The 13098-nt window shown below is 41.0% G+C and overlaps 1 protein-coding gene across 3 annotated transcripts in view; it reads left to right on the forward strand.

Annotated features, from left to right (window-relative positions):
- Positions 1-8205, forward strand: part of LOC126183485 (uncharacterized) — a 197110-nt gene extending 188905 nt beyond the window's left edge. For all 3 annotated transcript variants that reach the window (XM_049925511.1, XM_049925512.1, XM_049925513.1), the window contains one exon: positions 7169-8205. In XM_049925511.1, the coding sequence (XP_049781468.1) occupies positions 7169-7496 (328 nt within the window). In that variant the 3' untranslated portion in view covers positions 7497-8205. The remainder of the gene's footprint in view (positions 1-7168) is intronic.
- Positions 8206-13098: the final 4893 nt, after the last annotated feature.

Here is a 13098-nt window from a genome sequence, read left to right on the forward strand (position 1 = left end):
GTCTAAATTGAAAGATCTTTCATTTGTAAGACATTTTTTTTTTTTTACCTTATGTGTGCCTTGTAGCTGCCAACAGAAATCAGCCACAAGTCTAAATTGAAAGATCTTTCATTTGCAAGACAGGTATGTTAGGACAACATCTGAATTGAAATTTTGTCCAGCACGTAGCCGTTAAACTACACAAGGTACATCACAAGTCATGTTACACACATATTGAGGTTGTAGGGGGGGACTCAGTAGATCAAGTTTAACGCGGGAACCCCTGTCCGAAAACGTCATCCAACGACGCTATAGAACGTCAAAGTAACAGGCGCCGGCGCCTATAAATGTATGTATATAGGCGTTCTCTTCCCTTGTTAAAGACTTTCTAGAATGATGGAGAAGAATAAATGTATAAATTTGAGGCAAGGGTCCCTGTACCGGAAACGAACGAGGCGAAAATTATAGGCGGAAACCATTCTGATACTTCTGGCAATGGTATACAGGGTATCCCAGCTATCTTGTCCACCCAAAATATCTCTGGAACAATAACAGCTATTGGAAAACGACTTTCACCGGTATCAATGTAGGGCTGGGGCCCATGAATGTACATATTTGGAAACATTCTAAAACGAAAGAATATGTGTTTTTTAACACAAACTTATGTTTTTTTTAAATGGACCTCCTGTATTTTTCCTTCAGAAATCCATAGTATGACAAAGCACATACACAATGGCGTTGATTGCATCGCAATATCTCCATTACATCCCGAGATATTAAGACGCGAAATTGACGCTTGAAACAGCCGACATGCACTGCTAGCGCACGTCCTGAGGCTCAGGCGTAAACCCCATGCTGCCCTTTCAAATGGTTCAAATGGCTCTGAGCACTATGGGACTTAACATCTATGGTCATCAGTCCCCTAGAACTTAGAACTACTTAAACCTAACTAACCTAAGGACAGCACACAACACCCAGCCATCACGAGGCAGAGAAAATCCATGACCCCGCCGGGAATCGAACCCGGGAATCCGGGCGTGGGAAGCGAGAACGCTACCGCACGACCACGAGATGCGGGCCATGCTGTCCGTAATCGCGATGTGATTGACATGCGTAATCACACTTCCATACTTATCAAGAGGTCCGAAACGAATAATACGGTCTGCTGCGCGATTCCGGGCAACATGGGGTTCACGCCTGAGCCTCAGGACGTGCGCTAGCAGTGCATGTCGGGTGTTTCAAGCGTCAACTTCGCGTCTTAATATCTCGGGATGTAATGGGAATATTGCGATGCAACCAACGCCATTGTGTATGTGCTTTGTCATGCTATGGATTGCTGAAGAAAAAATACAGGGTTATTACAAATGATTGAAGCGATGTCACAGCTCTACAATAACTTTATTATTTGAGATATTTTCACAATGCTTTGCACACACATACAAAAACTCAAAAAGGTTTTTTAGGCATTCATAAATGTTCGATATGTGCTCCTTTAGTGATCCGGCAGACATCAAGCAGATAATCAAGTTCCTCCCACACTCGTCGCAGCACGTCCCCATCAATGAGTTCGAAAGCATCGTTGTTGCGAGCTCGCAGTTCTGGCACGTTTCTTGGCAGAGGAGGTTTAAACACTGAATCTTTCACATAACCCCACAGAAAGAAATCGCATGGGGTGAAGTCGGGAGAGCGTGGAGGCCATGACATGAATTGCTGATCATGATCTCCACCACGACCGATCCATCGGTTTTCCAATCTCCTGTTTAAGAAATGCCGAACTTCATGATGGGAGTGCGGTGGAGCACCATCTTGTTGAAAGATGAAGTCGGCGCTGTCGGTCTCCAGTTGTGGCATGAGCCAATTTTCCAGCATGTCCAGATACACGTGTCCTGTAACGTTTTTTTCGCAGAAGAAAAAGGGGCCGTAAACTTTAAACCGTGAGATTGCACAAAACACGTTAACTTTTGGTGAATTGCGAATTTGCTGCACGAATGCGTGAGGATTCTCTACCGCCCAGATTCGCACATTGTGTCTGTTGCACTGTTATGACTGACTGATGTGAGTGCATTTCAAGCACGACGTACGCTTTCTCGGCTCCTGTCGCCATTTTGTCTTACTGCGCTCTCGAGCGCTCTGGCGGCAGAAACCTGAAGTGCGGCTTCAGCCGAACAAAACTTTATGAGTTTTTCTACGTATCTGTAGTGTGTTGTGACCATATGTCAATGAATGGAGCTACAGTGAATTTATGAAATCGCTTCAGTCATATGTAATAGCCCTGTATAGGAGGTCCATTAAAAAAAACAACATAAGTTTGTGTTAAAAAACACATATGCTTTAGTTTTAGAATGTTTCCAAATATGTGCATTCATGGGCCCCAGCCCTACACTGATACCGGTGAAAGTCGTTTTCCAATAGCTGTTATTGTTCCAGAGATATTTTGGGTGGACAAGATAGCTGGGACACCCTGTATATGTAGTGGTGATGTTGTTGCTCAGATTCTATGGTGCCGGCCGCGGTGGTCTAGCGGTTCTAGGCGCTCAGTCCGGAGCCGCGCGACTGCTCCGGTCGCAGGTTCGAATCCTGCCTCGGGCATGGATATGTGTGATGTACTTAGGTTAGTTAGGTTTAAGTAGTTCTAAGTTCTAGGGGACTGATGACCATAGACGTTAAGTCCCATAGTGCTCAGAGCCATTTGAACCATTTTTTGATTCTATGGTAGGCAACTTTCAGAGGTGGTAGGATGGACGAAAACAAGACGAAGTTTCAAGAAAGCATGGGCTACAAAACGCATACATTAAGGGCTATGAGCACTTGTTCAATAGAGATGTGTTTCACGGTAGTGAAGATGAACAAGTGCTCATAGGTCCTCGGATATCACTTTAGAGTCCATGTTACTGGACATTTTTTCCTAGTTTTGGTCCATACTACCACCTCTGAAAGTTGCGTACCACACAATCTTAACAACAACAGTACCAGTATACGTATTCCACTGTCAGAGTTATAAGAACGGTTGTCGCTTATGACTTTCGACTCATTCGTTTCCGGACAGGGACCTTGTGGGATGGCGGGTGGAAAAGTTTGAATTATATATATATTTGTTGCCGTTCTCAACACAGGCTCTCATTTATACTTTTATCGTTCTCCATCATCCTAGAAAGTTTGTAGCACCGTCACGGAATCACCTGTATATTACATGCAATGAAGGCGCCGGCGCTCTGTAACATCGTTGGATGACGTTTCGGACCGTGCGCTCCTACGCAAAGCTTAATCTACTAAGTCCCGTCGACAATGTCTGGAAGTATGTGACATGAATTGTGAAACCCTCTCTATAATCCGGGAAAAGAGTGGTATATGCCACTTTTTTGACGCTTACCACTGCTGTAATTGACATGCCGTGAGCAGTACTTGGTTTTTATTTGCCTTCTGAAAGTGTTGTTGGTAATGTTTTTATGTTTAAAATGATCTGTGGAGATCTGTAAAATTTCGCGGTGTTTGGGTTTGGAAAATAATTTGATGTGATTTGCTATTCATAGATTGTGTTGCGGATTTTTAACAGCATTTCGTTACCTTTTCACTTGCTCGCTGGTGAATTCTGAATGTTTGCATGTTGATATGACTCAAGCGTACTGTTTCACTGCACATTTATGTTTCAGATACGCTGTTAGCAATCGTTTGTTTTACTGTTTTGTTTTAGACTAGCGGCCGTGAATTTTGAATTTGGTCCGAAGTGTTTTCATTTTGTGTGTTTGAGAAAGAGAGAGAGAGAGAGAGAGAGTTGTGTGTGTGTGTGTGTGTGTGTGTGTGTGTGTGTGTGTGTTTGCTGCGTAAAACCAAGCAAAGGGGTTCAGCGCAGCGCGGCGCGTCCGGTTTGACGTAAAACCGCGCCACTCCGCGCACAACGAACAAGTTCCACGAAGTGTCGGTACATCAAAGGAAATGGTTCGTTCATGTGCGGCTCTGCTTGGACGGTGTTCCTCAAATGTACAGTGGAACAATGTGTCTAAGCCATATTAATACAATAACATTCAGAATTCACTAATGAACGCGAGAAAAGGTAACGAAATGCTATTAGAAACACGCAACACAATCTATAAACAGCAAATCACACCAAATGGTTTTCCAGACCAAACGACACAAAATTTTATCGATGTACATAGGTAATATTAAAAAATGAAAACAATAACTACAACAACAAAAATTTAGCAGGCCAATGAAAATCAAGTATAGTTCAGGGCACGTCAGCTACAGCAGTGGTAAGTGGAAAACGTAAGGGAATATGTCACTGTTTTATCGGAGTATGTAGTAGAAAGCCTATATTGTAAACCAGAATTCAATTTAGATGTTTCCCGAACAACCATGTGTCGCAAGGGACACGTTGTATTAATTTAGGCTTGAGGCTGATTTCTGTTGACAGCTACAGGGAAGTAAAAACGGTGAATTACATATATAATCTAAACAAGAAGGAAGTCTGATATCAACGTATTCCTAACCTATATAATTTATTATATGAGTGTCACAGACAATAATTCATTGTTAACTTCTACAAGCACGGGAATAGAGCTTAAAATTCCACCATGATAGCATATATTATTATAAATTAGTACTACACCAACTTAATCTTCCTCTTACGTGCAAAGTCAACAAAAAAAAGTGGGAGATATTAGTGTCGGTGTGAGCCTCGTAATACGTCTATGTCACTATAATATGTGTCTTCACAAACAGAATGCAAAAGGTTGTGCTGAATAACTCAGATAATGTCTGAAAGGTAGAAAATTTTGGTGACCAAACTAAAAAAAAAAAAAAAAAAAAAAAAAAAAGCAAAAGGAGTACCACAAGGATCAATTTTGGGTCGACTCTTATTATATATATACGACCTTCCACTTAACTTTCAATAAGCAAAATTGGTACTTTTTGCAGACTAGTATTATTATCAATCCCATTAGGGAGAAAGCAACTGAAGATTGGTAAATGATATTTTTCAAAGAATTCGTATGTGGTTTTCTCAGAATGGACCATCCATAAATTTTGAAGAAAACACACTACATTCAGTCCTGTACAACAAATAGAGTCATATCAATAACTAATGTAACACATGAGCAAGAGTCAGTAAATGGGGTACATAGTTTCAGATCCTGGGGCATGTGTAGTGATGAAAACGTGAACCAGAAGAAGCATAGCTCTGAATTTCTCGAACAGTTAAGTTCAGCTATTTTTGCTCTTCCTATAATTACTAATCTTGGAAACAAACGCATCAGCCTCGTGATATATTTTGCATATTTTCATTCAACAATGTCGTACGAAAAAATTTCTGGGGTAACGCCAATTAGAAAAAAGTGCTGATTGTACAAAAGCGAGTAGTAAGAATAATATGTGGTGTCTTATTATGTAGGTACCCCTTCAAGGAGCTAGGCATTTTAACTGCACCGTCACAATACATATTTTCGCTAGTGAAATTCGTCATAACTAACCCATCACAATTTGAGAAGGACAGTGATACCCATATCTACAACACTAGAGGGAAAAATCACCTTCATTCCCATATATAATGCGGTCAGTGGCTCAGAGAGGAGTTCAATGCGCAGCAGTAAAAATTTTTGATCATATGACCAATAACATAAACTGTCTGACATATAGCGAAACCAGTTTTAAATCTAATTTAAAATCATATCTCCTGGACAACCCCTTCTATATCATTGACGAATCTCTGCTTACAAACTGGTAGCCATTAAAAACACTTGTTTTGAAGTGTAGTTGCATGAATAGGAATGAAATGGTAATGTGTTGATTAATGTTAACTATTCATGTAGGGGAAAGTGGACGAAAATGACATACTTAAAAGTTCATTGCAGGTATGAATTAAACAACGCCTTCAGTCACAACTTTTTCGTGTTTTATTAACTACACGATGCATTTCGGACCCTGTGGGTTCATCGTCAGGTGTAATTTGTCTCAATACATGTTTTATTTCTTCTGCTGAATGAGAAAAATTACACCTGATGGAGGACCTACAGGGTCCGAAATGCATCGTGTAGTTAATAAAACACGAAAAAGTTGTGACTGAAGGCGTTGTTTAATTCATACCTGCAATGTTTTGAATACAGTCACGTTTTAAGATGCAAAATACGGATAAAATTAAATTAAAAAAGTTAATTATTTCTCACAGTCCATGTACGCCAATTAAAATTATATAAATGCAATTTTACGTTAGACTGAGGTTTCTAGAGTAGGATGTCATAAAGAAGTTCAGTGTAAAATAATTAGTTTCACTATGAATTCATTATTTCAAAAATGTTGTCAGCATGTCATTCTGGACTACCTTGTGCGGCTAAATGATACAAGTTTTCAATAGGCAGAGTTATTCCTTTATTTTTACTACTAAATTATTAATGTAAGGATAAATTACAGAATGAACATATATCATGCCTTAATTAAGGATTAGAACAGTAATCCTAACAAATTAACAATGTGAATTCGTAAGATATACCAAAATTTATGGCAAATTATTTCCAGGAAATTAGAACCTTACCACTCAGCTATAAAAAATACTATTTGTTATTGCTAGTTACTGTTTCAATTTCTAATAGGCTTTTTATGAACAGACACACTGCGTTTCAGCAATCGATAAGCTACGTGATGGAGCAGCGCAAAAACAACATAATACTGTGTCATTTTACCCTCTTCAGCCCAAACGTAATCTTTGGTCATAAGCTCGAAAACTAACAAACACACAATCAAAATATTGCTACAGATTTAAAGATTTACTTTTATAAGATATCCGCCTGATAGTAAATCTTCCACACAAATAATCAATACTGCACAATTTTAAAAGTTTCTTAACAGAAATATTGGTATATTTAACTTCGAAAGTAGTTTCCCGCGTCTCATCCCACCAAATGGAAGCAGGAAATGATTAACGGCAAAGTGTAGCCACCACAAGCAATCGAGTAAACCAACCACTATCATTCTGCCAGCTGCCAAAGTTAAGAAAAAACCACTACGTCGTTTTGCCCTTCTGTGTCATTTTTGGGCCACTTTCCCCTATACACATCCTGTAAACTGACTCGTTCCACATCATTTCGATAAAATATTCGCTCAAATGATCTATGCAACGTGTAACTAAGCGGCCTACTTTATTTGCTGCCACTCCTAGAAGGACTCGCAGTTGGTACTAACGCGACGTGTTGTTGTTTAGATGTCATCTGTGGGGTCGTCCGGCGCAGTTTCTGGAAGCAGAGTACAAGGACAAGCAGGGCCGAGTACATCGAACGCGGCTTCTGGTGTCAGGGAGCTGGGGGGTGGCTCGCCACCTCAACTACACGTTCGAGATCCTGAGCGCCCTAGCGTGGTCGCTGCCGGCGATGGGCCTGGGAATTCTGCCGTTCCTGTACGTGATCTTCCTGACCCTACTCCTGGTCCATCGGGTCTACAGGGACGAGGAGAAGTGTCAGCAGAAATACGGGAGCAGCTGGCAAGCATACTGTCGTCTGGTGCCCTACCGCCTGCTGCCGTGGATTTTCTGAGCTTCGCCGCTGCGGCCACCGCCGCCAGCGTCATGCACCAGCTGGAGGCCACCTTAGAGGAGGTCGAGCTGGAGGAGGAGGACGAAGATGATGACTAAGCTGCCCAATCTGTGTCCGGTAATCAAATGATGTCCGCCAGCAAAAATGGAAAACTTCTTCAGAAAAATTATGCACATTGACTACTTTTCTCGCCCACAGCAAGCTACAGAAAAACGCCCCCAGAAAAATGGAAAACTGCTCTAGAAAAATTACATACGAAAAGTGTCTAGGTCCCTATCTTGCAGCAAGCTACAGGAAGAAGGTTAACGGTGGAAAGAGCCGAACATAGCTCGCGATCCTGCTTCCGTTTATTGGTGCTCTGTGACGGAAAAACAGACTTTACCAAAAAGCGGAAATAAGGCACATAAATGGAAATTGGGAATATTTTACTGTATTTTGAAAAAAAAAGAAGATTTGAAATTTCGACATAAATATCGTATTTTCACGAACAAGATCAGCTACCATTGCATTTTATACTACCACTTGTGTATAAAATTTACGCGGATAGTCAATAACGCACTGTGAAATGTACAAAACAGACCATAAATTTGAGACTTACTATTAACTACACACTTAGGAACTATAATACATATAGCATCTCCGATTGGCATCTGTCCTCTGCCTCACTGCACTTTAATAACGAGATATCCCGTTTTGTACGAACTGAATTTCTGACGAATAAAGCGGCCCAGAAAACTGCATGTGGGTTATTGTTTTTCTTTATACTAACGTAACAAAAATTGAAAGTTTATGTGTTATAATAAGATGTGGTAACAGAAAAAATCGAATTCTACTAGGATCTCTCAGTTATAAAGAGTGAGACATAAAGATGACTAAAAGTTGGATTTGATATATTTGATAACAGCTACAAATCGAAGAGAACTGAAAAGGCATTTCTCAGACTAAAAACCTATTCAGTACTTTAGTTCCTCGATTGTTTCAAACTAACAGCCGTCCGCGTAACAGCATAAAGTATATAAAAAAAAAAAGTTAGGACGTCACACGATGCTTACCGGTAATGGGGACTACAGGAGCCAGAAATTTTTTCTGAACTATTTTTTTAATATTTCGATGTTTCGTGGTTTTCTTTATTACAAAAGACTGTCTTCAAACATCTCAGAATCTGCGAACATCATGTCATTAAAATGTGACGAGCGGAACACGTCTGTTACTCGCCTTCACCCATCCATTCCTGAGTGGCAACTTCCCACACCATCGTAGCACGGCGTGTACTTTCGTAACTTCTTTGCAGTAATTAAAATTCGTTGTCAAAACTCTTATAACTATTACTACCGTGTGAGCTAAGACTCCTCATCCTTCACTATTACGTCTCCTTTTAAGATCATCGTTTCTTAAAACCGTATCGATGCGACTGCTACCTAATCAACGATACTGTATACAAGTGCACTTTGTCGAACTGATTCGTGTTTGCTACTTTCGACCAATTTGTGAATTATTTACGTTGTTGATGCACCGTTACCACTTCGTATTCTTCCAGCCTTATTCATTTTCTGATCGGTATTATTGTCATCAATTAGCCAACTGACAGTGTGGTAATGTTGCATTACACTTTTGTCTCTCCAGGCTTGAATTTCACCATCATTCTAGCGCACAGTCGTCCACATTGGGAATGACACTTGCTGCTACACGATTGGCATCAGTTGGGCACATTACCCGTTCTTCCTGGCCGACAGTAATGTTTAGGCTTTAAATTTTTTTTAAGTATTTCACTTGGGATGCAGTAGGCGTTAATGAAATGAAATCAAATGTCGTGTTGAGAGGGCCTCCCGACGGGTAGACCAGTCGCCTTGTACAAGTCTATTTAGTTGACGACACATCGGCGAAATGCGTGTCGAGGAGGATGATATGATGATGAAGACAACAGAGCAGAAAGTCCCCGCACGGAGCTAATCTCCGACCCAGCCGGGAATCGATCCCAGGCCCCACGCGTATCATTCTGCCGCCATCACCACTCAGCTATGCAGCCGGACAGCAGGCGTTAATAGGAATATGATTCAAAAAACTGCTCATGGTGAAAAGGGAAGTGGGATTTCTTCTTCGATCTGTCGTATCCCGTCGGCGATCTAACAAGGAGACCGTACCTACTCGTCACCACCGATTTCGTCCAAGTTCATCGTGTATGCAGGGTTAGACTACAAATGCGAGTTCCAGATGGCCAGGCGTTTCGAAAAAAAACGGCATTTTTGATGAGGCGTGAGCTGTTCATGGTAGCGTAGTTTCCAGGCAGCAGTTGGCACATCGGAAAGAATGCAGAACGGTATTCTGAGGGTCGTGAGGTTGTGTCCCAACGCAGAAACCCATCTTTACTTGTTCAGTTTTTACATTACACACATTGCAAATAAACGGGAATAATGGTCAATGTATTGAATTTAATAATATCTTCATAAAAGGCCTGGAAAGAAAAAGAAAAGAAATCGACATTGCACATGATTTCCAAGAAAGAATTGTACATACACCACCCACAAGGACTCTGCAAGTAATTTTCCAGGAAGGGTTTGCAATTAAAGCGTCCAGAAATTCGTATTCCGTTACTTTTATTTTCACATGAACAGTAGACTTCCCTGTTTTTCCGATGAATATCAACCCAGCACGTGTAAATCATCAACACTAAAATAATAAAACAACCTAATTTTATATGCGATGTTCTTGAGTACACCTTACGTCCCCTTCCTCGAATTTATTTGCAAGCCCAAGTATTCGTTCACCATTCTTTTTCATGCCTTTTATGAAAATATTAATAAATCCAATATATTGAGCATTATTTATGTTTGTTTGCAGCGAATGTAACGCAAAAATTGAAATCTTATGGCCCTCCCAATACCCTTCTGTACTCCTCCCATTGTGCCAAGCTCTTTCTGGAAGCTTTGCTAACATGAACGCCTCATGCCTCACCCAACCAGCACCCAAACTGCTATTTTTTCCAAACCCTTGACCATCTAGAGTTTCAACGTCTCTCACTTTCATTTCTGGACAAACCCTCCATATACCATCAACCTGGACGAAATCGGCTCAGCGGGTGGACACGGCCCCCTTATAACTTTTCGCCTGTTTACGCTCACGGCCTGTTGTCACGTTATTGTTTCCTCACTCTACCAGCCTTCATGATTTCAACGCGAGAGTCACTGACACCTTAGGTGCGGAACTAATTATTCCTCTAATTTTCAGTAACACTTCTAAATAGTAGTCGTATTTATTACACACACAGTAGATGCTAATATGTTTATGGATTCATAAATAACATGTAGTGGAATTCACAGCAGACGAATAAGTGTTTACAAATTTATAGCACGGAGCTCACTCAAATACTGGAGTCACATTGCCGACAAATTACCTTTTGCGAGAAATTTATATCACCTTAACAGGGCGATCAATATTTTCAAACTCGCTAAGCATGAATAGAAGATTTGTTTATAAGAACTATAAGACATGATTGAACGTAAGGATAGGATTCTCCAGAGAACAAATATCAAGAACGGAAGTCGTTGCTGTTTGCTAGATGATACACAGGTTGGTGAATAACAGTCTGTAAAGCTGTTAAGGGTATTTCAGGATAGGTCATGCTGAGAAATAATTGTTAAGAAAAAAAATTGATAAGTTGCGCCGATTCCACGTTAATTGGCGTTGAAGTTAGCTAATCACGCAATAGCACGTAAATTCAAGCTGCCCGCCAGACAAAACTTGTGTTTGTTGTTCTCATAGTGTAGATGACAGCCCACGAGAGTGCTCAGCCTTGTTGCGTGTTAGATCCTTACTACCGCCCCACGTCCAATGTTTGTATCACCCTCTTGTTCGTTTTTAGCAAACCAAACTAAGAATATGTTTGCCGACACCGTCTTTGGCGGGCCTCTGGAATTACACGCGCAACGACCTGATTGGCTAACTACAATGCTAATTAACTCAGAAACGGCGCAACGTATCGATTTTTTTAAACAATTATTCCTCTGCACAACCTACCCTGCAACACTCTTACAAGTTTTCAGACTGTTTCTCATTGTCCTGTATATCACAAAAAAATTGCTAAACTTTAGTGGGAAAATGCCATTCCTATCACCACATGGTCATTTACTGTAAGGTTTGAGGTAAAACAGTGTAAAATAATGCCTCTAAGAATCGTGGAAGTTTTGTCATATCTGTTTATGTAATATAACCGTTTCTACATTGTGTTGGAGGCTTATATCAAGAACTGGCTTAACATCTGCGTAATCGATTTCAGAAAATTCTCTAAAGCTCAGTACCTCGCTCAGGTGGGTCTTGTCCTAGACTAACAGTAATGAATGTGGCGAGATGACTGGATCCGACTGTGAATAACCTCTAGTCTCAAGAGCCAGCGGGCTGTACGTCACAATATAATAGCAAGATGGACTGTTTATATCTAGTACAAGAAATGAATTCATCGTTGCGAATGTGATCAGACTCCAGGTGTGCAAAGCATTACTGACAACGAAAAATTATGCCGGACTGGTGCTCCAACCCGGATTTCCTGCTCTAGGCTAGCTGTCGCCTAACCCGTCTCGGCCATCCGCGAACGCCTACCGCCAGGACCGACCCAATTTTCCACCTGTTACCAAGTTCCAGCATTGTGTACTCGCACACTTGCTGTGATTACTGCACAGAGTGAAACCTTCGATTATTGTCGCAACCTTGTGTGGGCATGAAATACTATTTTGCAATATCTATGTTTTTACAATGTACCTTGCAGTGGACTTCAGACATGTTTGATGGACACAGTATAGCACACTGTAAGACACAGACACTGCAATATAGTGTCTATAGCTACAATGATCCTCAATAGGAATCGGTGGTATACCCCTAGTTGTCATTCATCAGACTGAGATCAATGAAATTTCTGAATGGATACTGATATGAATAATAATAGCCATCGCACATAACGGTGGTATTTAATACTATGCTGTATTGTGAACCAGGCTTAGATAGGTGCTGCTGTAGCCCAACAGTGATAAAGGTGGCATGACGACTGGATCCGACTGTGGATAATTTCTATTCTTACAAGGTAGTAGACTGTACTTTTCAGTATAATAGCAAGCTGAACTCCTTTTGTATCCTATACAAGAAGTGCAGTCACCGTTGCGAATATGATCACACTCCAGGTGTGTAAAGTATTAGTGACGACTAAAATTTGTGCTGGACCTGGGCCCGAACCTGGGTTTCCTGCTTTACGCTAGCGGTCGCCTAACCCGCCTCGGCCATCCGCGAACGCCTCCCTGCAGGACCGACCCAAATTTCCACCTGTCACCGAGTTCCAACATTGTATACTCCCACACATGCTGTGATTAGTGCACGGGGCGAAACCTTTGATTATTGTTGCAGCATTATGTGGGCATGAAATACTATTTGGCAATGTCTGTGTTCTTACAATGTGACGTGGACGTGAAATACTGTTTTACAAGGTCTGTGTTTTTATAAATGTCTGACGGACACAGTATAGTACATCGCAAGACACAAGCACTGCATTGTAGTGTCTATAGCAACACTGATGCTCAATAGCAATTGGAGGTATAATTCTTGCTGTCACTGATCAGTC

Source organism: Schistocerca cancellata, chromosome 4 (assembly GCF_023864275.1).
Source record: "Schistocerca cancellata isolate TAMUIC-IGC-003103 chromosome 4, iqSchCanc2.1, whole genome shotgun sequence".
In the NCBI taxonomy this organism is placed as follows: domain Eukaryota; kingdom Metazoa; phylum Arthropoda; class Insecta; order Orthoptera; family Acrididae; genus Schistocerca; species Schistocerca cancellata.